At 56.8% G+C, this 24,945-nt stretch overlaps 10 protein-coding genes across 10 annotated transcripts; 6 read left to right on the top strand and 4 right to left on the bottom strand.

Annotated features, from left to right (window-relative positions):
• Positions 1–1,423: 1,423 nt before the first annotated feature.
• Positions 1,424–3,201, top strand: M421DRAFT_101204 (F-box domain-containing protein; the record flags this gene model as incomplete). Its single annotated transcript, XM_033586612.1, has 2 exons — positions 1,424–1,731; positions 1,779–3,201. The coding sequence occupies 2 exons, from the start codon at positions 1,424–1,426 to the stop codon at positions 3,199–3,201; spliced, it is 1,731 nt and encodes a 576-aa protein (XP_033448644.1).
• A 1,944-nt stretch (positions 3,202–5,145) lies between these two features.
• On the top strand, positions 5,146–8,523 carry M421DRAFT_420934 (uncharacterized protein). Its single transcript, XM_033592657.1, has one exon. It carries the CDS (start codon positions 5,353–5,355, stop codon positions 8,221–8,223), a length of 2,871 nt encoding a protein of 956 aa, XP_033448643.1. The 5' UTR covers positions 5,146–5,352; the 3' UTR covers positions 8,224–8,523.
• M421DRAFT_159867 (uncharacterized protein) lies at positions 8,381–9,294 on the bottom strand. Its single transcript, XM_033587661.1, has one exon. The coding sequence runs from the start codon at positions 9,174–9,176 to the stop codon at positions 8,538–8,540; it is 639 nt and encodes a 212-aa protein (XP_033448642.1). The 5' UTR covers positions 9,177–9,294; the 3' UTR covers positions 8,381–8,537.
• On the top strand, positions 9,072–11,887 carry M421DRAFT_420933 (glycosyltransferase family 3 protein). The gene is made up of 4 exons (XM_033592656.1): positions 9,072–9,482; positions 9,547–9,644; positions 9,699–11,530; positions 11,580–11,887. The coding sequence occupies exons 1-4, from the start codon at positions 9,413–9,415 to the stop codon at positions 11,701–11,703; spliced, it is 2,124 nt and encodes a 707-aa protein (XP_033448641.1). The 5' UTR covers positions 9,072–9,412; the 3' UTR covers positions 11,704–11,887.
• Positions 11,888–12,323: 436 nt separating this feature from the next.
• M421DRAFT_420932 (high affinity potassium transport protein) lies at positions 12,324–15,582 on the top strand. The gene is made up of 3 exons (XM_033592655.1): positions 12,324–12,763; positions 12,874–12,994; positions 13,044–15,582. Exons 1-3 carry the CDS (start codon positions 12,661–12,663, stop codon positions 15,361–15,363), a joined length of 2,544 nt encoding a protein of 847 aa, XP_033448640.1. The 5' UTR covers positions 12,324–12,660; the 3' UTR covers positions 15,364–15,582.
• Positions 15,583–15,701: 119 nt separating this feature from the next.
• M421DRAFT_420931 (uncharacterized protein) lies at positions 15,702–16,525 on the bottom strand. Its single transcript, XM_033592654.1, has one exon. It carries the CDS (start codon positions 16,296–16,298, stop codon positions 15,834–15,836), a length of 465 nt encoding a protein of 154 aa, XP_033448639.1. The 5' UTR covers positions 16,299–16,525; the 3' UTR covers positions 15,702–15,833.
• M421DRAFT_420930 (thymidylate kinase) lies at positions 16,379–17,300 on the top strand. The gene is made up of 3 exons (XM_033592653.1): positions 16,379–16,525; positions 16,594–16,702; positions 16,808–17,300. Exons 1-3 carry the CDS (start codon positions 16,402–16,404, stop codon positions 17,223–17,225), a joined length of 651 nt encoding a protein of 216 aa, XP_033448638.1. The 5' UTR covers positions 16,379–16,401; the 3' UTR covers positions 17,226–17,300.
• M421DRAFT_420928 (structure-specific endonuclease subunit SLX1) lies at positions 17,124–18,423 on the bottom strand. Its single transcript, XM_033592652.1, has one exon. The coding sequence runs from the start codon at positions 18,395–18,397 to the stop codon at positions 17,318–17,320; it is 1,080 nt and encodes a 359-aa protein (XP_033448637.1). The 5' UTR covers positions 18,398–18,423; the 3' UTR covers positions 17,124–17,317.
• A 140-nt stretch (positions 18,424–18,563) lies between these two features.
• On the bottom strand, positions 18,564–19,594 carry M421DRAFT_159663 (uncharacterized protein). Its single transcript, XM_033587660.1, has one exon. The coding sequence runs from the start codon at positions 19,283–19,285 to the stop codon at positions 18,731–18,733; it is 555 nt and encodes a 184-aa protein (XP_033448636.1). The 5' UTR covers positions 19,286–19,594; the 3' UTR covers positions 18,564–18,730.
• On the top strand, positions 19,072–24,926 carry M421DRAFT_159554 (PLU-1-domain-containing protein). Its single transcript, XM_033587659.1, has 4 exons — positions 19,072–20,605; positions 20,724–20,824; positions 20,875–23,558; positions 23,609–24,926. The coding sequence occupies exons 1-4, from the start codon at positions 19,297–19,299 to the stop codon at positions 24,495–24,497; spliced, it is 4,983 nt and encodes a 1,660-aa protein (XP_033448635.1). The 5' UTR covers positions 19,072–19,296; the 3' UTR covers positions 24,498–24,926.
• Positions 24,927–24,945: the final 19 nt, after the last annotated feature.

Below are 24,945 nucleotides of genomic sequence, written 5' to 3'. Positions count from 1 at the left end.
GACGGAGGTGCGGTAGGGATGGCAGCAGCTCCGTGCGATTGTTCATCAGAAGATTTCTTGATGTGGATGGAGGAGCTAACGCGCTCTCAGCGCCAGACATGGGACTTGGCGAGTTCGACGAGATCTGTGCGGTCCTGCAGAGCCGGAGCATGAACGTTGTGTTCTGTCTGGACAGTAACATTTCTCTCACGATGCATAGCCCCTCGCAGACAACACTGGTAGCTAGTCCGACACTCGCACGGGACCTATTGTTCTACAATGCCGCCTGCCAGCTTCAAACCGCGTGTTCTCCGTGCTCCTAGTTCCCATCTCGAGGCCGCCTGCAGGCGGGTAGCGGTTTAGCGGTCGGCGACAGGACTCTCGGCGAAGCTGCCCGCTCGATTGGCACCTGAAACCACCACAACGACTTTCATTGATCAGCGCACGCTTCTGTTGAACTCTCTCGCGTGTGCTACGCCTCCGCTGTGCGACTCTGTGCCTCCACTCAAGTATTGAATTGACACCAGCCTGCAACCCCAATTGTCCATGCTTGCTCGAGCTGAAGGCTGCTGTCCTATGCGCCGCATCCGGCACACCACAACATTGCAGGGTTCAACGAGAACACGCCACTCCGGCCCTCCACGCAACAAGTATCAAGCAGCTCCCTGCACATGAAGCCCTTTGGCGAGTGCGTTGTCAGCGCAATCGTTATGCACTTGTCGTACGCCAGCCTCCTTTACACATAAGCTATCGATTCGCTATCTTGCAACTGAGGCGCTGGCTGTCTTTTAGTCTTTTATGCAAAATTGCATCTGAATCACTTCTACGTTGAATGACGTCCACGCCCACATCTATAAATACGCTGGACCTCCTGAGTCCTGAGACGCTGTTCCGCCTTGCCCCTTCCCCGCAGCCACACGCGTTGGAACATGTTCATCCATTCTTTGTAGCAGCGCGCGGCACAGCCGATCCGCATTTCACTGCCTTTTGCCGTGCCGGTGATAGGATGCCCAACCGCCTTGCTGACACGTCCTACGCACTAATTGTGACCAAGCTCAATTCGTCCACGTCTTCTCGGTGTTTTGTCGTTGTCCCGTTCAAGAAGGCCATAGGATGCCCCTTAAACACGAAGGCCGCGCCGCACTGAGCGTTTGCTGCGACTGATTGCGCCCTTCACTAGCAGCCACTGCCCACTTCCGCCCTCCAATTTGCGCAATTCGTCATTGAGTGCTGACCAGATTCGAACGTGGAGTTGTTATTCAGCGCTTTGATCTGGACAATAGATGTCGCGGCGTTTCAAAACGGGCCCACAAGCCGCGGAGCGGTAAGTCTTGACTACTGGAGCTATCTCATGTACCCCGCGTACCTGTCGCCGCACCCTGAATTGCCTGGAGGCCATCCATAAATTTATACACAGACTGACCGAGTGTATAGAGCTGGCATCATGGGGTGGTTCAAGCGCTTCTCCAGGAAGAAGTCGTCGACGCCCAAGAAAAGCGTAGACCTGCGCGCGCCGCGCAACGACTACTACTCCCCTGCGACCTACGAATACCATGGGCCAGACCAGACGACGCGCCTGCCAGAGAAGGTGCTGCGCCGCATCTTCGAGGAGGTGTGCCCGCACACAGCCGATGACACGCTGGATGGCAGCGAGGACAGTGGAAATGATGGGTGCATGACCTGCGATATGCGTGACCTGGCACATTGCGCCCTGACTCGACGGTCATGGTACGGCATTGCTGCTGGTCTGCTGTGAGTGCCTCGGCTGCCTCCTGCTCTCTGAAGCTGACCCGGTGTAGCTACAACAGTATCCGCATTGACGCTGTCCACTACTGCGAGCTCGAAGAGATCTTTGCCGACCAGCGAAGGCGCAAGTCGCGCAATGGCGACCAGGAGGATGTCCCAACGGCGCGCCTCCAGATACTGAGCAACAGTGTCCGCGGCAACCAGCACCTTGGCCAGCGCGTGCGCTTCGTGAAGCTACCGTACATGACACGAGAGTCGTGCAAGGCCGATCTAGCGCGCCTCGTATCGGGCTGCCCAAATCTTGAATACATCGATCTGCCAGACGGTTTCCACAACGGCGATCAGTCATGCCAACTGCTACGACAAGAGCTGCAGGCACGCTGCCCGCACATCCAGAAGATGAAGTACAACGAGGGTGGAGAGCAGTCGCTGGAGTCGCTGCTCCATGGCTACTGGCAGGAGCTGCGCGTGGTCGAGCTGAACAAGCTGCGCATTGAGCCCACTGTATTGAGGCAGGTGTTTGGTATGCTCCCTCGGTTGAGCGAGCTCAGCGTGACGGGCGACGCCTGGCTTAACGACTCTTTCTTCCATGATGCACCTGCCCTGCCACCGTTCCCGCCCCTCGAGACGCTGAAGCTGGAGAAGGCGCATGGTGTGACAGCGCGGGGACTGGTACAATACCTCTCGAGCCACATGTGCGCAGCCAGGCTAAAGACGCTTGTCATCAAGAACTGCAGCGGCATCACAGTCACGGACCTGCACGCCATTCTGAGGGCAGCACCGAACCTGAGAACGCTCGAGTACAACGCCACAGTCACAGCATCGCTTCCTTTGGATCCTCTCCCACCTCTGGAGTCTTACAGTCTTCGGAAACTCCACTACGAAATCATCGCAAATTCGACGAACCAGATCTATTCGCCAGGCGCGTCCTACTACCAATATTTGGCCAAGTCATTGTTGTCGAACAGTCTTCCAGGACTGCGGCAGGTGTACGTCCAGGACCCTGAGTTCCCTGAGGTCCTCACACTAGCACCGCCGATCCGTCCATTCAGCGAGGCACCGCCGCCATTGTTCAATCAACCGCTTGAGATCTTCTCCAAGGGTCTTGATGAACTGGAATGGATATTTACGTCTATCATCCCACCAGAAGCTGGGCAGAGGCGAGCATCGATGGTTGGCGGCCGACCGCTCAGCAGCTACTCAGCACACAAGGGCCTGGGAGCTCAATGGGGCGGTGATGCTCGAAAGAGTGTCGTGGTACCCAACGGCTTCGGCGGCTTCTTGGCTATACCAGCGGATAACGATGCCCGGCCGAGGAGCGCAGGAAACCCCACGGCTGGTGGCAGCTTTGGCGGCTTCGGTCACAGCCACTCGCACTCACTCAGCTCGAGTCCTGGCGGCCCTGGTGTGCGAGCAAGCTGGATGACTCACGCGGGACGCGATAAGCGTGCCTCCAGGGCCGATCTATGGCGATGAACCAGAATTTGTTGCTGTTCCCACATACGGACTTGCGTAAGCATAGCATTTCCGGGCATACATGCGATGGTGATCTTAAAGGCTACTATGCGCATCGGCATTTCTTATATCATTTTTCTTCAAGTTCTCCTTCTCAAATACCCCCTTTCATCATCCACCCATCTGTACCATAGCAGCAGGCGTTCGGGACTTTGCCATGACTGATTACGATACCTCATGGCATCAGTATGGGCTGGGTAGCACCTAGTTGTACATAGGAATCGGAGTCTTCATTTGCCCACTTAGTCTTTTCTCATCACTTCACATGCCTCCAGAGATGCGTGGTAGCGGACCACTTCATTCAGAACATCATGCGGCGGCGACCCATCACGACTGCGTGCCACACTCTCCCCACTTGCACCCTCTCCAACTCCTCTCCGCCTTCGCAAAATCAAAAAGACATTCCCCCTCGCCTCTCTCCAGTATCTCCCTCATCATAACCTTCGCCTCCTCCTTCCCGCAACATCCCCCTCACCAATCCACAACTGTCCATGCCTCGCTCCACACCTCACATTCCACGCCCCCTTCTGCAGCGCCCTCAACTCCGTCTCTCGATCAACCTTCTCACCGCCTCCACCGTCCACAGCAGGAATTTCACTCCCCCCATCCACATGATGAAACAATTCCGGGCTTACACTCCAGCACGTCCAACCCTCCGCGCAGGCGCGTAGTAGCTGTACATCGAACGCCGCAACACCCGCCCTCTCTCTGCCAAACTCCTGCACAGTCCTCTCTGCAGACTTTCTGTTTAGAAGTTAGACGTGTCCGGATGCAAGAGTACGTGTGGTGGTGTGGTAGCGTCGGCGTACAGCACATGCGGATTTGACGCGTACAGGATTGGGCTCGAAGACGAGGGCAAAGGGTTGTCGCAGTGTCAGGGGTAGAGAATACAGGCAAAACATATGTGTGTAGCGATGGATAAGACGTCACGGTGAACTTCTGCAAATATCGACCGAGCAGGGCTGCTCCGTTTGCTAGCTGGCAATCGAGTAAGTGCAATGGAACTCTTCAAAATCCTGTTATTAATCCAGCAGCTGTCTTTGCTTAAGTAGAGTCGCACATCACCACCGAAGCCATTCCGTCCTCATGTATCTCGACCTCACCGTGATAGTGTGGAGCGATCGGATCGTCGTTGCTATCAATGACATGAAGGCCTCATGGGTACACTCTGTTCGAGTCGGTATCATGCAGCAGAACTAGCTTCTCAGTGCTCGAAATTGGATCAGGTTAGCCGCTATGCAAACAGCCTCGCCTTCCCGCTACTTGAGTGATACCAAGTTAGGCTACGCTCGCCAGCAGTGCCTGGTAATGCCTCTTACACGCCAGTCAGCAACATCGACTGGCGTGTTTTGACCGACGTGAACACGTGCAAGCTGTTGTGCAAATCGATACATAAGGAGGTGAGCTGGCAACGCGCCAGACGCGTATTCGTCTATTCGTATGACCTCGGCGCGCGTCCCCCAACAGCTCTCATCTCCTTCACCCCAATTAAGGAACCAGTAAAATTTCACGACCTTGATCCTCCACAGCCTCCAACTATTTGATAGGACACAGTTGCTGGCTGGCAAAGCGCAATTCGTTTGGTACCTCTCAGCCGTGGCTGAATACCGAGCTGCGCCTTTTGTGAAACTGCAAGCAGATCGTGGGGACAAGTTTGCTGTTCTATCTGCAACAGGTCTCAACTCGCTACCACAGCGATCCCTGGTCTCAAGGGTCTGTGGTGAAAGTCGTGGTGTTCATGGCCTGTGGAATGGGCGCGTTTCACAATGTCCTCTTTCAGGAGAGGTCCTCCGCTAGAGCTAGCACTAGAAAAGAGGGGTCCACGTATCCACCTGCCCTGGCTGTTTTTAGGCCGGCAAGGTCGAGCCGCCTTAACGCTTCCTCCTGAAATGAGTGGTATGAGAAGCAATGCGCCATCCACCTGGTTTTTGGTATAACCTATTGAATAGAAGCCGTTTATCCGCTTGCACCTGCCGCGCTAATCGTGCACATCTCGTCCCCCTCCAAACTCTCAGATCTTCATGGGCGACTGTACAGCAGTTGATGCACACTTGAGTCCCTTGCATTGCATACCCCACGCTCAGGAACGCAGATGCACATTTGTCGCACAACATGGCAAGCGACATAACAGAACCGCCGCCCGTGGCGCCCCAGAAAGTCTCTCGTTACCGCAGCGTGAGACGCGCGCAGGAGCAGGCACAGCAATCGCAGCATTCCGCACCCCCGATGCCGCCAATGCCACCGATGCCCGCCATGCTTGAGTCGCATACTTCTGGAGGCGCCCAGCGCGAGACACCCAATAGCAACATGGGCAGAAGCATGAGCCGTTACCACCGCCGTCCTCCCACCGCGCACGCGACCAGCCCGATTGCACCGCCTCTACGCTCCAGCATCACCCCGCAAGCCCTTCCGCTATCCCAGACTACGCTACAGCCCTCCACATCTGCCCGTCATCGCGTCGTGAGCACACCAAACCCATCGTCGCTGACAGCGAACAACGTCCAGTCCCGGACCGCCAAACACCGCTCAGAAGCTGTACCGCCCCACCCCAGAGATGCACGACCGCCACCACAACAGCAGCATGAGGATCCAAGGATGCTCCTGCAGAAGGAAAGAGAGCGCCAGCGACTACTGAAGGAGAAGATGGAGGCTGAGGCCCACGCAGCGAAGGAGGCCAAGATAGCTGAGATGGAACGCCTGGGGAAGCTGCGTCTCGAGCAAGAGGAGGCTGCACATCTGGAAGCTGAGCGCGTAGCTGAAGCCGCCGCCGCGCTGCGACTACAACGAGAGGAGGAGAAAGCGGAGAGAGGGCGTGGGAAGAAGCTTCGCAAGGCAGAGGAGCAGCAGATGATCGAGCACAAGAAGGAAGAAGAGCGTCGTGCAAAGCTTGAAAAGGAGAACAGGGTGCGGCTGGCTGAGAAATCACGCACATTTCTCTCACAGTCGTCAGGATCCCCTCCTACTTCACCGCCACGCCATGAGGGCTTTGGCCTGTTCAAACGGCGGAAGGACGAGGGCCTGTCAATGTCGAGTGACGAGAGGCCGAATTCAGCCACAAGGCCTCCGACTGCTAAACACAACAGCTCAACCGACCAAAGGCCTCGGACATCTAGGCAACCAAGTGGCACCAAGGAGCCGGATGCCATATTGACCGGCGGCGGTGGCGCTGTGCTGGGTATCGATGCCCCAACTTCGGCGGTCAACGGCGGCGAAAGGCGTGTCACAGTCGTGTTCAACAAGAGGCGCATCCAGCTCCCGGTCACGCCAACCACCACTCCGCTTGATCTCTTCAAGTCAGCTGATGTCATTCTCCCAGACGCAATCCCCGTCCGAACGGCTGTGGCTATTGAGTGGTTCAAGAAAGTCGACATTAAGCGACCACTTCGCAACTACGAGTACGTGCGAGATGTCATGAACTCCTGGGACTACGATGATCAGAATGAACTCATCATCACCGACTCGGCAATCGATGGCATCGATCAGGAGGAACTGCTCTCTTATGGTGTGCCAGAGAAGAGACCTGAAGGCATGGCTTGCATGCTGAACCACTCTTCGAAACCCGGGAAATGGACAAAGCGGTTCTTCCTCCTGCGTCCAGACGGCCAGCTTGTTACAGCCAAGAGCGAGAAGGCGAAAATGTCGGACCAGGAGAACGTGTGCCATCTTACCGACTACGACATCTACCAAGTCCCACAATCGAAGATTGGGAGAGTCAAGCCACCGAAGAAAATTGTGTTCGCCGTCAAGAGTCTGCAGAAGTCAAACATCTTCGCAGATGAATCGCAATATGTTCACTTCTTCTGTACGAACGACAGGGCCATTGCGAACGCATTCTGGAAGGCTCTGCAGGCCTGGCGCAGCTGGCATCTGAAGTACGAGAAGGGCGAAGGTCTCAAGAAGTCACCCGCTACGAAGAAAGTGCTGGACAGCGCTGGTTCTGGCATCCTACCTGGAGCCCCTTCGCACAACCGTGGCGAGTCTGTGGGATCACATTATCAGTTGGGCGCTTTTACATCTCTCATCGACATGAGCGACTTCAACAAGAAGCTGGACGAGATCGAGGTCCACAAGCCGGGAGAGTATCCAGACGACGCGCCGCTTTCGAAGCTAGGTGTGCATTCCATACATGCCAGAAAGAAGTCTGTTCGAACCAAGCAGCCACCGCCTGTCAGCCGTGGTCTTGCTGCATTTGCAACCAACAGTGTCCCCGAAGACAGCAGTCGCCAGAATTCCATCACGCAAAGCTACAAATCTCAGGATGAGGAGGCGTTTGCCGCTGGTGGGCTGCTCGGCCGGGCCTACACAACTCGCCAGAAAGCAGCCCAAGACCGCGAGCAGAAGCAGAACGGTGCTTTCACGGAAGGACCTTCGCTCATCAGCAATATGGAACAGATGATTCCCAGCTCCGGGCTCAACCGCAGCTCTTCGACGCGGAGCAATCATCACCGGAGGACTTCGAGTGACATCCGGCGCACTGCATCCAAGCGTGCCCCTGGCATGCCGCAGCCATTGGTTGATTTGACTCCGACATATCGTCCTCCACCCCAGTTTGCCAAGCAGGGCAAAGGCTACAATCCCGGGGCCAATTCAGGCCCTCTTGTGGAGAGCGCAACTTCGATGGAAGTTGAGGCTATTCAGATTCCCTCGTCTACAGACTGGCGCGCCAAACCTCGCCCAGTTTATGCTCCCCAGCCAAATGAGCGTACCAAGTCGCTGAAGGGTCGTGGCCAGCCATTGGCAGCCCACACCTTCAACAACCACAACGGCGTGCCCCAAGACGACAGTGAAGCCTTCACTGGCGGATTGCTCTCGCAAGCCGGCTATGCGCAAGGCAATGCAAAGGTCGGTCGTGGAGTGATGGACGGTTCGAAGGCACGTGGTCCCATGTTGGATTTCTCAGACGAACGAGAGTTCCAGTCAGGCAGTCTACTCGCGAACATCGGTGGCGCGAAGGAGCCCATCATTGATCGATCAGGCAAGTAGCGTTTGGCTGATCGCTGCGTGGAGGCGAACAGGAGGAGGGCAAGTGATAGGCAGAGGACGGAACGGTGTCATTCTTAGCATTTCAGGAGTTCGATATCCCGAGTCATGGTGTTTGGGGCCTGCGGGATCAGGGTGTCGTCGTTTGTTGTTGGGTTCGTATTCGCGTGTGCTGTCTTAGGTGCTCCGGCGCATTGATGAAGTTTGGAAGCTGTTGAGGCTCACTGTGCGGGTGGATTTTCGGCCTGCACTTTTTGTATGTATTCACAACCCCGGTTTTCACAGAATTAATGCAGACGCCCAGTTACTGCATTTCGCTAGCTACCCGATACGCTACGATGGCTGGAGTCGAAATCTTCACGTGGCCCACCTCCAGGCCCCACAGCTCCATAATCTTGAGGCGGAGAGCATCTGCCAACGCCAGACATCAACTCCTGACCCCGCATCGTCGGTGGTATGACGGAGCCCTGCAGCGGTACAGCGCTGCAGACATTGGCCGGGCGCTCGTGAGATCTGCTCACGTGGTGTTTTCGAGATGGGGGATCGCTGACGATGAATGCACCCCGGCTTTCGTCGGTCGTTTCTCCGCTTTCATCTCCACTGGCAGTTTGTTGAGTTGTTGGCGACAAACCCTGCTGAGGCTGCACGACCTCCTTACATCCCACGGGCCGCGGCGAGAGGAAGAATTGCTTGCTTGGGCTCGTGTTTGTCTCGCTGTGGAGTGCGGAGTGTGTGGAGTTGGCGTAGCAGCAACATAGATGGCTGCTATTGGGCAATGCATGCAACGATGGTCGCGAAATGATGTCAGACGGCAGCATGGACCCGTGATAGCTGCCAATAAACCCCAACCTCGCTCGCGAGCGGCAGAGGGCGTCGGGCAGCTCAATGCATTGACAGTTTGACCGTGATTGTGCCCTCCCTCGTCTGCGCTGCCCATCCTGGAAATAATTCTGCATTCTTTCCCTGCGCTCCCGATTGCGGCTCCTCAACGTGCCCGCCACGGCCAGATCGATCCCAACACTAGCAAATTCACGCTTGTCTTGCCGCCTGCAGTAGCCCGACCACCCGACCAGCCTCGAGCACGAAGCTGTCCAGCCGGACCCGGGACGCTCTCAGCTCTCCCCTCAAACCCTCAAAACTGCGGCGCAGCCCGTCACACCTCACGTAGCTGCCAGCATTTCTGACCGACGCAATGGCAACCGAGACGCGAGACATCAACAACCACGTCCTCTTTGAGGTCGCGACCGAGGTCGCCAACAGAGGTACGAGCTGCCAGAACTGTCTGCCCCACACTTCACGCTTCACACGCTGACCTCGACGACGCAGTGGGTGGCATCTACTCTGTGCTCAAGTCCAAGGCCCAGGTCACTACCGCCGAGTATGGCGCAGCATACACGCTGCTGGGGCCCTGGAACAGAGCTTCGGTACGCGCAATCCCAGCTCAATCGTAGATGCTCCACCACTGACCAGCAAACCAGGCGCAAGTCGAGGTCGAGCCCATAGAGCCCAAGGACCCTGCTCTGCTAGCGACCATCAAGTCGATGGACGAGCGCGGCATCAAGACGCTGTACGGACGCTGGCTCATTGATGGAGCTCCTCGCGTGCTCCTCTTCGACACCAGCACGGGCTACAGGTGGCTCGACGAGTGGAAGGGCGACTTGTGGTCCTCGGCTGGCATTCCCTCGCCCCCTGGCGACTCTGAGACCAACGAGGCCATCGTTTTCGGCTACCTGATTGCATGGTTCTTGGGCGAGTACACATTTCACGAGAAGAAGCGCGCTATCATCGTGCAATTCCACGAGTGGCTCGCTGGCGTCGCAGTGCCGCTCTGCAAGAAGCGCCGCATCGATGTGACCACCATCTTCACCACCCACGCCACGCTACTTGGTCGCTACCTCTGCGCTGGCTCAGTCGATTTCTACAACAACCTGCAATACTTCGATGTCGACGCCGAGGCTGGGAAGCGCGGTATATACCACCGCTACTGCATCGAGCGCGCAGCAACACACGCGGCCGATGTGTTCACAACTGTCTCTCACATCACCGCCTACGAGAGTGAGCATCTCCTCAAGCGCAAGCCGGACGGCGTCCTCCCCAACGGTCTGAACGTCAAGAAGTTCTCGGCTACCCACGAGTTCCAGAACTTGCACCAGCAGTCCAAGGTCAAGATCAACGATTTCATCCGAGGTCACTTCTACGGCCACAACGACTTCGACCCTGACAAGACCCTCTACTTCTTCACTGCCGGACGATACGAGTACCGCAACAAAGGTGTGGATATGTTCATCGAGTCTCTGGCACGATTGAACCACAAGATGAAGAACGAGAACTCGGACATGACTGTTGTGGCTTTCATCATTCTGCCAGCACAGACCACTTCGCTGTCCGTCGACTCGCTCAAGGGGCAAGCTGTCATCAAGTCTCTGCACGACACTGTTGACAACATCGCTGCAAACGTAGCCAAGAAGCTCTTTGAGCGCTCATTGACCTGGACTGAAGGCCAGGAACTGCCCGAAGACAAGGACCTGCTCTCGCCCCAGGACAAGATCTTGCTCCGTCGCCGATTGTACGCAATGAAGAGGCACAACCTGCCTCCTATCGTCACCCACAACATGGCGAATGACTCGGAGGACCCAGTCTTGAACCAGCTGCGAAGATGCCAGCTGTTCAACCACCCTTCAGACCGCGTCAAGGTCGTGTTCCACCCTGAGTTCCTGAACTCTGCCAACCCCGTTCTTCCTCTCGACTACGACGACTTCGTCCGCGGAACCCATCTCGGTGTGTTCTCATCATACTACGAGCCTTGGGGCTACACACCCGCCGAGTGCACGGTCATGGGTGTCCCTAGCATCACCACCAACCTGTCAGGATTTGGTTGCTACATGGAAGAGCTGATCGAGAATGCCCAGGATTACGGTATCTACATTGTCGACCGCAGGATGAAGGGCGTAGATGACTCAGTCAACCAGCTCGTGGACTACATGTTCGACTTCACAAAAAAGAGCAAGCGTCAGCGTATCAACCAGCGTAACCGAACAGAGCGATTGAGCGATCTGCTTGACTGGAAGCGCATGGGTCTCGAATACGTCAAAGCTCGACAGTTGGCGCTGCGGAGAGCGTACCCCAACGCATATGAAGACGATGATGAGCCCGACTTCTTCAGCGCTAACGAGGCGAAGATCTCGAGGCCATTATCTGAGCCCGGATCGCCCCGGGACCGCTCGGGCATGATGACACCTGGCGACTTTGCCTCACTGCAGGAGGGTCGTGAAGGGCTGAGCACCGAGGACTACATCGCGTGGAAGCTTCCGTAAGTACCAGCGGCTCTTCTCAACCTGAGCACAGCTAACAGCACACAGCGAGGAGGAAGAGACGGACGAAGTGTTCCAGTTCCCGCTCACACTCAAGCCCAAGAAGGGCACAGGCTCGGGGGCGGTGACACCGACGCTCGAGACGCCCACCAAGGCCAACGGCACAGAGTAGGGGTGTACATGGAGAAGAGCAGGCGGAAGAAGGTGCATTGTCTGTTAATGTTTTGTATCCCTTTCAGGCCATCGTTATTGCATGGAGAGAAGCCGCGACGCGTTACGATGTACTACCAGATCTGTCAATACTATGGTGCCCACAGTGCTATTGAAGCAGTTCTCTTGAATCATGTCAGTGCTGTTGAAAGCCAATGTACACACTACTCCTGAAGGCTGTATTGTCACGGTGCGGTCCGAACCTTATGCGCACTCGATACCTTTGTGAGGGCACGCTGGAACGGTCTATCTTTCTTCGAGAAGGATGTGAAACTGGAGGCAGATCAATCGTGCAGTGACTTGGCGGAGGCGCAGCGGCGGCTTGGTCGCACGAGATTAGAGATTAGAGATTTGGAGAACAGGCCGTGCGTGGGTTTGAGTGTTTCAGGAGGAGCTGCTTGGTGGTGTTTCATTGGCTGCGTTCCCTGTGGGCGGTTCGTTTTGCGTGGGCCACGGCTGCACAACAAAAGCTCCGAGGCACATCCTGGGCCCTTGGGGACTCCAAGCGGGAATCCACAACGATGCCAAGTGCGAGATTGTGATGGTTCGAGACGGCGCTCGCACAGCGCCCATTCACTGACCGCCGCCCACTTGGACCCGCCTCGACATTTCTACCCACCCATTCCCGTCCCCGGTCACCATGCACACCCACCCACTTTGCCTCGCACGCTGCACGCTACTCGGGTCGGTCCGTTGGCTTCTTGGCTGAGCGAGCTGTTCAACTCCTGGCGAAGCCGCATCCGATCCGCCGCCTCCCTCAACCACTGCACCACTGCACCGCTGGACCGCTGGACCGCTGGACCGCTGGACCGCTGGACCACTGGACCACTGGACCACTGGACCGCTGTACCGCTGCTCGCCTGCTTGCGCGCTCGCTGCCGACACCTCCTGAAGGCCGGAGGGCGCGGACGTCGCCATCATGTTCGCCGAGCACATTGTCCCTGCTGCCCGCTGGGTCCGCGACCACACGCCGGCGGCGCTGGCGCTGTTCAAGCCCAAGCTGAACTTTATAACGCTGCATTGTACGTTGGGGGCGGACGACTGCTGGCTTGGCAGACGACTGCTGGCTTGGCGGACGACTGCTGACTGAGGGACGACTGCTGAGTGAGGGACGACTGCTGACTGGGCGCAGACACATACCTCGTTGTCATGACCCTGATTGGATCTGTCATCCTGTATGGCGAGCGGAACATGGACTACATCGATGCTCTCTTCTTCGCGAGCGGTTCCGCGACGCAGAGCGGTCTGAATACGTGCGTTCGCCCCGGGCACCGAAGCGACCAATTGCTGACCACACTTCAGAATCGACGTCAACAAGCTCGCCCTGTACCAGCAGATTGCCCTCATGCTGATCGCCTGCCTCTGCACGCCCATCTTCATCAACACCTTCGTCGTCTTCATCCGCCTGTACTGGTTCGAGAAGCGCTTCCAGAGCGTCGTCCTCGAGGCCCGCAGCATGCGCGCCACCCGCACCCGCACCATGTCCAGGAGGAAGAGCCAGATGAAAGAGGAGCAGGACCGACACATGGGCGACGAAGAGCGCGGCGTCGGCAGCCGCCGCATCGACGTCATGCGGACCGCCAGTGGACACGCCGGCGGCGGAGTCATCGAGGACGAGTCGGCCTTCCAGGGAACGAACGGCAGTGCTGGGCTCGCCATGCGCAAGCCCTCGCGGTCGTCAAGCAGCGACGACGCGGATATTGGGCCCCTCGAGCAACCAAAGTCTTACCAGCACACCAACTCGGGCATTGTGTGGGCAGACAATGTCGACACCAGGACCCCGATGCAACGCCGCGACTCGGACGCTGTCGATGCTCCCGCAGACCGACTCCCCGGTCCAGACAAGGAGCGGAGCATTGCGTTTGTACAAATCCAGCGCAACAGGAACCCGAGGGAAGGCCTCCTGCGCATTCCGGGCCCACGAGACTTTGATCGTGGGCTGATGCCGCAGCGCGTGACTGACGAGCTGGCACGCGAAATGACTCAAACATCGCACGAAGACGACGACCCGCAGCGATCTCGCTCCATGAGCGTTGGAGAAGCGAACGGAGAGGCACCCAAGTTCAGGAGCCACATCACATTCGACGGCCCCCAGCGCGCTGCCACCAGCGCTTCCGTCTACAGGAAACCGGATCCTGACACGCCCAGTGCCAACATGCACCTTCGCAACCGGTCGAGAACGCGAACAGTCGCCAGCTTCTTCACGAGGGACAAGGAAGAGGAAGAGGCAGATCCTATGCCGTACCTCAGTTGGGCACCTACGATAGGACGCAACTCCAACTTCGTCGATCTGACAGAGGAACAGCGAGAGGAGCTCGGAGGTATCGAGTATCGCGCTCTGAAGACGCTGGCTTGGGTTCTCTGCGTTTACTTTGTTGGCTTCCACCTGCTCGGCATGGTCTGCCTTACACCCTGGATCACACGATCGACGCGCTACACGAAAGTCGTTGAGGACGTGGGCGTCAGCCCTGTCTGGTGGGGTTTCTTCACCCCCGCGTCCATGTTCAACGATCTTGGCTTCACGCTAACTCCGGATTCCATGGTCTCGTTCCAGTTTGCAGTGCTGCCCCTGCTTCTGGGTACTTTCCTGATCATCATCGGAAACACAGGCTTTCCCTGCATGCTTCGTTTTGTAATCTGGCTCTGCTCCAAGTTTGTGCCCAAGGGGAGTGGCGTGTGGGACGAGTTCCGCTTCCTGCTCGATCACCCCCGTCGGTGCTTTACGCTGCTCTTCCCCAGCACAGCCAACTGGTGGCTCTTCGCTGTGCTGATCGGACTGAACGCTATCGATCTGATCTTCTTCATCATCCTCGATCTCAACGATCCAACCGTCACCGTCCTCCCGCCAGCTTTCCGCTTCCTCGATGGTCTGTTTCAAGCCGCCGCGACCCGCACCGCCGGTTTCGCCGTCGTCAACATCGCCGAGCTGCATCCCGCCATCCAAGTCAGCTACCTGATTATGATGTACATTTCCATCTTCCCAATCGCCATGTCGATGCGGCAAACCAACGTCTACGAAGAGAAGTCCCTCGGCGTCTGGGCCGACGACGACGACAACGAACCCTCCAGCTACCTGGGGCACCACTTGCGTCGCCAGCTGTCCTTCGACTTGTGGTTCGTGTTCTTGGGCTTCTTCCTCATCGCCATCATCGAAGGCGGCCGCCTTGAGAACACGAACGACTTCGCCTTTACCCTCTTCTCCGTGCTCTTCGAAATCGTCTCCGCGTACGGCACTGTTGGCCTCAGTCTCGGGTATCCCGGTGCCAACACATCTTTCTCGGGGCAATTCAGGACGCTCTCTAAGCTCATCGTCATCGCGATGCAGATCCGTGGCCGCCATCGTGGACTACCGTACGCGCTAGACCGCGCTATCCTCCTGCCGAGTGAAACGCTGCACCAGAGTGAGTACGAGGACGCCACAAAACGCATGAACATGCGCCGCAACAGCGCGGCGGTGGGCGCGTCTGATGGACCTGGCGGCCTCATGAGGCAGGGCACGGGGCTGAGCAGGAGGAGCAGTATGTCCAGTCAACGACCTGCTGCGGATCGGTTCAATGTCAAGCGCATGTTGTCCGGAGCCTTCAGGGCTGGGCCGAGTCCGCCGAGGCGCAAGGAGCACTAGATGTCTTTACGGCGTTTAGGGTACACGGGAGACACCGGGGCGTATAAATTTGAAGCGTTTTCGCGATCCTTTCGACATGTATATTCAGTAGATGTATCTATTAGCAGAACACAACGACCATACTCGGTCAGCAATGCAAGTTTGTTGCTCACAAACACATCCGCACGTCTAATTCCAAACAATCCCGCAAAACATCACCCCTCCCGTGCACCTCAACTCGAACCAACACCCCGATATATTCCCCCCATCCCCTCCCACGCATCCCCCCCGTCCTCCTCCACCCCCGCCTCCGCAATCCGCGACAACACCCTCTGCACGCCCCCACTAACCTTCTCGCCCTCAATCCTTACCCCGTCATGCCACACCAGCGCATCCTGCACGCGATCATTGAACCTACTCGCATCAGCCCAGCCCATCCACACGTGACACATCAAGACTCAGGCACGTAGCGGCCATGGACACGCAGCGACTCACCACATAAGCGTCGGCACAAACGTGATATCCAGCTCCTCAGCAATGGTCGGCAGACTGTACACGTCCAGACTGTACACGCCCGTCACGCCCAGCGCTTGCATGTCGGGCAGCCGCTTGGTCAGTTGGGTGATTAGGATCCGGCTCGTTTTGTCTTCGGGCCAGTGGCACGCTAAGACTATTATGCCGGTTGCGTTTTTCACGTAAGTTTCGTATGCGAGCGTGTCCGGTAGGGGGATTATGGTGGTTTGGTAGCTGCCTTTTTGTGCTGTGAGAGGGTCGCGCGGCATGTTGGCGTCACGGGTAGGGGCTAGGTGCGCAGGGCTGATGGGGCGCAGGGCGGTTGCTGGTTTGCTCTTTTCGGGGGGACGGTGTCGGCTTACTCCGGGATTGTTCGGATGGTTGTGTTGTTCGATGTTGAATCCGCGGATGCGATGCTTGTAGGATGCGGAACATGCATGCATGTGCTAGTTACCGGTAGCGCATCGCGCTAGCAGCCCTATCCGCTCCTCCAGCGGTCCTGATGTTCGACATCCAGACATCGCTTTCGGATTCTCGCTCGCAATAATGGCGCGGGGCAAGTTGATCGTGTTCGAGGGGCTCGACCGAGCGGGCAAGACGACGCAATGCCAGATGCTCGTCGAGGCGTTGCAGAAGGACGGGCAGAAGGTTCTGTTCATGCGGTTCCCTGGTGCGTAACGTACGGCTCGTACGAGCTGGGCTGTAATCTAAGGGATGTTGCTGATTGGGGTTGTACAGATCGCACGACGCCAATCGGGCAGATGATCAATAGCTACCTCAGCGGCGAGAGCGAGCAGGACGACCACGTGATCCATCTCCTCTTCAGCGCAAACCGGTGGGAAGCCGTGTAAGTTCCTCGACCTCAGTCCTTGGACCTTATTGGCCTCAGTCCTTGGACCCCCAGACCCCGACTCCCCCACCTCTCGTCTGATCTGCATCTAACCACACACAGCCCCAAAATAAGAGCAGCAATCCAGGCCGGCACAACGGTGGTGCTCGACCGCTACTACTACTCTGGCATCGTCTACTCGGCCGCCAAACAGAACCCGTCGCTCCCGCTCTCCTGGTGCCGAGCCCCCGACGTCGGCCTGCCGCGGCCAGACGTCGTCTTGTTCCTGCACATCTCGCCCGAGGCCGCGGCGCAGAGAGGCGGCTACGGGACGGAGAGGTACGAGAAAAAGGCCATGCAGGACCGCGTGAGAGAGCTGTTTGAGCAAGTAAGGGCGCAGAGTGAGGGTGAGGATTTCGTCGTCGTTGATGCGGGGGGAAGTGTTGAGGATGTGGGGAGGGAGATTTGGGGGAAGACGGGGGAGGTTGTCAAGCGGGTTGATGGCGAGGGAGGGGAGTTGAGGACGGTCGGCGAGTGGTAGCAGAGGGGGAGAAATGAAATGTTCCATGCATGACAGACTCTGTAGTCGCCGTTGCCATGTTCGAGTGTGCCGAAGCCGATAGCAATATCTACCTATCTGCTCGGACTCTCGGCTTCAAACTCGTCTACGTCTTTCATCCACGTCTCGTCAAGATCCTCGTCTTCTTCGCCAACGTTCTCTTCAGCGTCCTGCGCATCGGTCTTCTTTTTGCGCTTCGGTTTGAACATGGCAGCGATCTCCTCTTCGCCGTATGTACGCAGGCTAAGCTCTTTCATCAGCGTGGCCCACTTCAGGTTCGTTCCGCAGCCCGGACAAGAGCCTTCTATAGGTATCAAAGCGCCTTCAGAACTGTCGTCTTCGAAGAGGAATCTCTTCGACAGACATGCCAGATGGGATACGGACTTGCATGTCTCCATGGGACAGATGACCACCATGGTAGACGAGCTGTCTGCGCTCTTTCTGCAAACACCACAGCTGTGGCTATTTTGATCTTGCAACATCTTCATCGACTTTTCGACACACGGCTTGCAGTCTTCATACGCAACTGGGATGTTCCGTATGATATCCGGGATATAATGTGATCCCACCTCCGCCCAAATCTCAGGCGCAAGCTTCGGCATCTCAGCAGGCGTGACCGTCACCGCAACGCCGTCCCTCAGTCTCTGCTTCATCTTCGCCGTGTGCCGTTCCCACTGCTTGAACACATCCAGCGCAAAGAACCTCAGATTTAGCGGCCACCTCCTAAAGCTGTCCACACCGAGCAGATGATGCAGATTCTTGAGTCGCGCCTCCAGCGACATGGGCGGCCTCTTACGCCTCCCCGTCGACGCAGGCGCGGCTTTCTTCCCTTTCTGCAGCGCCACGGCCCGCTCGTCTCTCACGTCGCGGTCGATGTGGCGCGTCATGTGGGTGTTCTGCCATGCCCATTCGAACTGCAGCGCTGCGAAGTGCGATGGGAAACCCGTCACGATGCACGTCATCTCCCATGGACGCTTGCCCTGCATCGCAGTGCGCTTTGCGCCGCCCTTGCTCGTGCCATTGTGCTGGCCGAGGCGGCGCGCTGGGTTGGGCGTGCTGCCGATGTAGTAGGATTTGCGGTTCTTGGAGCGCAGGAGATAGCAGCAGTAGAAGGCTGGGATGGGTTTACTTTCGAGTTTGAGAAGCTCGGTCATATGGCGATTGTGGGTCGATGTGCTGGTGTTGTTGTTGATGGTGCAGGGGTTGGAAGAAGGGTGGCGCTGATTGGTTGTGGGCCTGGATCTCAGCGCTGCGGTATTATGCGGCGGGATGGCAATTATAGTCCGTCTGATGTGTCAGAGGATGCAAGGCTGCAATGAAGACGGCTTTGTGTGTCACCGAAGTCTGGAGTACGATCCATGATCTGTTCTTTGCACACTGCCGCTGATGGGTGGTGTTGGCATACTGAATAATGCTCGTAGCAGCGTGGCGAGTCGTGAGATGACAGTACTTCGTAGTGCGGCCTCGCCGCATTCGGCAACTACAACTCAGCGCATTGGCAGTGACGACCTCCATCGTTCGATGCAGCCATGCAAGCATTCCATGTTGCGTGAGCGCAATGGACGCTTTTCTGTATTTAGTACCGAGCCGCCTTGCGAGTGATGCACATGTTTAAATTTGCGCTGGATGCGTCTCCGCATGTTCGCTGGGTCGAAGAGCGCTAGTGCACCGCACCTCACGCTCTCGCCCCGGCTTCCTTCCTTGTCGCTGCTCGCTGCTCGCTGCCCTCCTCTTCGCACCACCCACAACCCAGCGACCACCCGGAACCACTGCCACGCCGACCCGTCGAGCTCTACGGCGCACACGACTGCTGGAGAGTGCGCATACTCTCTTTTCCGCCAGACCGCAATTGCGAGAAAACATATCCGGGCACAGGCAGTCGCCTGCCGTATACGCAGGTCCCATGCCTGCAGATATTTCCCTACGATAGCCCGCGCACCACCCCAGAAATTCCCTCGGAACGGTCGCTGCGCCTTTTGGACCATTGCAGAGGCCGTTACGAAGTCAAAATCTAGAACTCCCGGCACGAGTGCAAGTTGCATTCGACCCGACGATGGTCGACTTCATGCCGGCGGGTGGACCGCCGACGGGCGCAACGATAACAACGTTCCGAGTCGCTACGGACGGCGGTGTATCTGATGGAGGTCCCTCACGATCGCGCATGGGCGGTGCTGCTGTGTCTGCGAACACCGCAAATGTGAACACGATACCCTTGAGTGCACGCAAGGCAGCGCCGCTGGAACTGTCCACCGTCGAGCGCAGGGGACACAATGCACCGAACAACCTGCCGCCGAAGCCACAGCGCATGTTCGGCCTGCAGGAAGCGCCTACATACAGGCCGACCGCCGAGCAGTTTAGGGATCCAGTTGCTTACCTCCAGAGCATACGGGAAGAGGCGCAACAGTATGGCATTGTGAAGATTGTCCCGCCAGACACGTGGAATCCGCCATTCGCTGTTGACACTGAGCGCTTCCACTTTCGCACCCGCCGCCAGGAGTTGAACTCAGTCGAAGGCGGTACACGTGCCAACCTGAACTATCTCGACCAGCTGGCCAAATTCCACAAGCAACATGGTCTTAGTCTGGTCCGGTTCCCGAGTGTCGACAAGCGCCCACTTGATCTGTTCAAGCTGAAGAAAGCGGTCGAAACTCGAGGTGGCTTCGAGCGCGTCTGCAAGCAGAAGAAGTGGGCTGAGATTGGCCGCGACCTCGGCTACAGTGGCAAGATCATGTCTTCACTCTCTACTTCGCTAAAGAATTCTTATCAAAAATGGCTGCATCCATACGAAGAGTACCTGCGAGTTGTCAAGCCAGGCGTACACCAAATGCTAGAGCATGAGTACGGTGGCCCGTTCACACCATCTCCTGCGCACTCGCCGCTGAAGAAACAAGGAACCCCAACAGCTACCGCACTTGACTCACCAGCCATAAAGGCATCTGCAGCATTGAGCGCATCGCTGCACGGCGACGCAGTGTCCACGCCGTCCGAGCTTCCCAGACCTGCCATCTCGTCAGGTGGCTTCACGGCTGTCAATCCTGGGGGTTTCACGCCAGTGAACGGAAGCGCAGCACCAGCTCCTGCAACGCCTGCAGCCAGCGCATTTTCCGCTGTGAACACGCCAGTTGGACTGCCTAGGGAATCCATCGACTCACGGACATCAACTCCCCTGCGAAATGGCGATAGCCCCATGCTTTCAGCCAACAACACACCGGATCTGAGGCCAACATCACATGGATTGACACCGTTGTCCAACGGACTTGCGTTCAATCAATTGAAGCGCGCTTTGTCCCACGACGGAGAGAGCAGCATGAACGAGGAAGCTGATGAGGCAAACGGCCGTCGCAGCAAGCGACTAAGAAAAGGTAAGCACACACATGCATGCATGCATATGTAGAGTCACCTCGCTTGCTGTATCCTTGCATGGCTCGGCTCGACCCGCGATCTCATTGGTGGCACTTTGGCTAACGGGCTAATCTGTAGATGCGCCTACCGTAGCCGGTTCCCACATGACGCAGCCTCGCCAGTCAACGCCGGGCAATATCAACCCACGCGTACGGCCTGCCGATGATCGCCCCGGTGATGTAAGTTTGACGAATTCACACAATCGTATATATTTAGCTGATCATCGTAGCGTTGCGAGACTTGTGGCACAGATAATGACCCGACCAACATCTTGCTGTGCGATAGCTGTGACAACGGCTACCACGGCTACTGCCTCGATCCACCAATTCGTGGCGTTCCTACATACGACTGGCACTGTCCACGATGTCTTGTTGGTACAGGCGAATTTGGCTTCGAAGAGGGTGGCGTGTACTCTTTGAAGCAGTTCCAAGAGAAGGCGCAAAGCTTCAAGCAAGCCCACTTCGCTGGCAAGACCGTCTTCGATCCTGTCACAAACGCACACAAGCAGCCCACTGAGGACGAGATTGAGAAAGAGTTCTGGAGGCTCGTTGAGGACCTCACAGAGACGGTCGAAGTGGAGTATGGTGCTGATGTGCACACAACAACACACGGCAGCGGTTTCCCTACCATCGAGCGCAGGCCGCAAGATCCGTACTCGACTGATCCGTGGAACCTGAACATCTTGCCCTATGCGCCTGACTCGCTCTTCAGGCATATCAAGTCTGACATCTCAGGCATGACAGTACCATGGCTGTACGTTGGAATGGTATTCTCAACTTTCTGCTGGCATGCGGAAGACCATTACACATACTCGTCAAACTACCAGCATTTCGGCGCCACAAAGACCTGGTACGGCATTCCCGCGGAGGACGTAGGGAAATTCGAGCAGGCGATGCGCGAGGCTGTTCCCGAGCTGTTCGAGACACAGCCCGATCTCCTGTTCCAGCTAGTCACGCTTCTGACACCCGAACAACTAAAGAAGGCCGGTGTCAGGGTCTACGCACTCGATCAGCGTGCAGGAGAGTTCGTTATCACGTTCCCGCAGGCTTATCACGCCGGCTTTAACCATGGTTTTAACTTCAACGAGGCCGTCAACTTCGCGCCAAGCGATTGGGAGCCATTCGGGGAACATGGCGTTCTGCGTCTCCAGGAGTACAGACGACAGCCGTGTTTCTCGCATGATGAGCTGCTTATGGCAGCGGCTAGTCGCAAGGACACAACAATTAAGACTGCCAAATGGCTGGCTCCAGCTTTGGATCGGATGCGTATCCGCGAAGAACGCGTACGGGCAACCTTCTCCGAAGCCCACAAGGCATCGCGCCCACACACCTGCAAGTTAGATGACAGCAAAGGTCCGGACGGACACGAGTCAGCCCCATGCCTGCTTGAGGTCATCGTGGATGATACCGATGTACAAGAGGAGGACATGATTTGTGCCTTCTGTAAAGCATATAGCTACCTATCTAGGTTCTATTGCCGCAACAGCAAGAAGGTGGTGTGCTTACAGCATGCTGGGCTGTTCGAGTGCTGTTCGGGCAGTTCAGTCGATGGGCGTTATCAAGGTGATGGGGCTGAACACGTTCTCATCTACCGTATAACTAGCGAAGCTATCATCTCAACGTCTCGGAAAGTCGCGGATAAGGCGGGTCTCCCGGACGCCTGGGAGGCCAAATTGGAAGCCCTGATGGCGGAGGGTCCTCAACCGCAGCTGAAAGTATTGCGCACTCTAGTGAACGAAGGGGAGAAGATCGACTGGGAGCTTCCAGGACTGCCAGACCTCAAGGACTTCGTCGAGAAGTGCACTGAAATTGCAGACGAGGCCATTGCCTACACTACACGCAAACAGCAGGCCCGCCAGAAGAACGTGCGAACTGGCAGAGGCAGGGGTGCCAATAAAAGCGCAGCAGCAGAAGCTGAGGATAAGGATCGTGAGTATCGCAGCGTGGGGAACATCCAGAAGCTTCTCACAAAAGCTAAGGATCTCGGCTTCGATTGTCCAGAGATCACCGCCTTGCGCGATCGTGCGCAGAGTATCGCCGAGTTCCAAGACAAGGCACGCATTGCGCTCCGCGACCGTCCGAACCAGCAAAGCATCGCTCGTCTCGACGAATTGCTTGAAGAGGGCAAGACATTCAACGTGGACGTGCCTGAACTGGAATCGCTGGAGAAGGTTGTTCAGCAGCTGAAATGGCTGCGCGAAAGCGACGAGTTTAAGTACAAGCCCGCTACGACGCTCCAAGAAGTTGGCGAGCTCATCACTCGCGGTGTTGAGTTGGGCATACCTGAGAATCACCCTGAGATTCAGTTCCTACAGGGCAAGAAGGAGCAGGGAGAGTTCTGGGAGACCAAGGCTAAAGAGCTGATGGCTGTTGAGAATGTCCACTACCAACAGCTAGATGCTTTGTCCAAGCAAGCTACCAGCTTACCTGTTACTCCAGAGACCCGTGCTGCAGTCGATGCTATTCTCAAGAAGCAGCGTGATGCGCAAGATCTTATCATGTCGCTGTTTGAGCGAAGCAAGAATCCGGACTTCCGTCAACGACCAAGTTACAGGGAGGTACGCGATGCGATGGAGGCCTTGAGCGCCCTCAACAGCAAACCCGCCGGGACCATTGATCTCGAGAAGGAGCAAAAGCGACATGAAGACTGGATGCGTCGAGGCAAGAAGCTCTTCGGTAAGGCCAACGCGCCTCTTCACATTCTTCACCAGCACATGAAGGCGGTAGACGAGCGCAACCGTTCGTGCTTCGACTTGTCCGACCAACCACGCATGCCTGTAGAGCCTGCTTCACGTGAAGCCAGCCCTGTAGATGGAGAGGAAGTGGATGGTTCAAACTCTAGTCGAGACGTTTTCTGCATCTGTCGCAGGCCTGAAGCTGGCATGATGATCGAATGCGAGCTCTGTCACGAATGGTGAGTTGAAACATACCATCTGAGCGAAGGGGTTTACTAACAATCACCAGGTACCACGGCAAGTGTCTAAAGATCGCACGCGGAAAGGTCAAGGAAGACGACAAGTACACTTGTCCCATCTGTGACTACCGTGTGAAGATCCCGCGCGACGCCACACGTCCAAAGCTCGAAGATCTCATGGCCTGGCAAGACGAGCTGCCTAACCTACCTTTCCAGCCCGAGGAAGAGGAGACGCTAGACTCCATCATCGATCACGGTACCAAGTTCCGCGAATACGTGCAACAGCACATCAACCCGCTGATGTCTAGCCCTGATGAGCTTACAACTCAACGTTTCTACCTTCGCAAACTCGAAGGCGCCGACATTCTTCTCACAGAGGAGGTCAACTTCTTCCGTCAGGAACTGCACAAGTGGGCTCCTGTGGCGCCTAACCCACCACCCATTCTGCAGGTTTCCTTGTCTACTCGCAAACCTCGACCGACGAAGCAGCAGAAGCTTATGAGCCAGCTGGGAATATCCAACCCAGACGATCTACCACCGCACCTGCGTACGAAGAACCACCAAGTGAAGCGCAAGGATGGCGAGGTGGGTGGACCTCATGTTGCTGGCTCGGACCCCAATTCTTCACACACGCCGCCGGGTGACCCTCGTCGCGAGGCTGGCGAGACTGACTTTTTCAACTCGAACACGACGTCGGCCTACAACAACTCGCCAACATTCGCCAGCAACGCTCCCCTCAGCTTTGGGGTCAGCGCTTCAGTCGCTCCCCTTGACCCAGGTCTGTTCGAAAGCTCCACACAGGTACCGACGTCTCCGATGCAGGACCTCTTCAAGAGCTCGGGCAACGGGCAAGAGATGTTTGGCGAAGCTATGGAGATGGGCGGTGGCCAAGCAGAGGAGGCTCTGGCCGTCACCGAAGGCAACAGGTACCTGGACTAGGTATCCAGTGTCTTCGACATGCCGGACTCGTCGCCGCGGAGAATTGCCAGACCGACATGACAACATCTCTGAGCCTCTGGATCAGCTCTGTACAAGATTTCTTATATCGGCCGGGGCGTCACCTTTACTTCCTGCACATTGTATTCGTTCTGATTATCTCGAGGGTAGTTCTACGGAGTACAGAGGCTCCTCGACGGCTGTTGTATAGTCGTGTGTATCGTGTGCACACTGACGGAACGGCCTGTTTGTCGCATTCGACTGGTGTTATGGTATGGGGTAATGGCGGCTTGGGGGCCGAGATACCCACTGACAGGCGTAATATGTACTTTCTCGTAATGCTCAGTTGAAGAATGTATCAAGCAATATCTTCTCCACTGCTCATCGTCACGTTGCGCTGGTCGCCCTGAGCCCGGAGACGTCCGCGGTCCGCCCTAGTGGGCCGGTGCTT

The sequence above is a fragment of the Didymella exigua genome, assembly GCF_010094145.1.
Source record: "Didymella exigua CBS 183.55 unplaced genomic scaffold M421scaffold_14, whole genome shotgun sequence".
Lineage (NCBI taxonomy): Eukaryota > Fungi > Ascomycota > Dothideomycetes > Pleosporales > Didymellaceae > Didymella > Didymella exigua.
The sequence above is the reverse complement of the archived record's forward strand: the minus strand, read 5'-3'. Positions and strand labels throughout refer to the sequence as shown.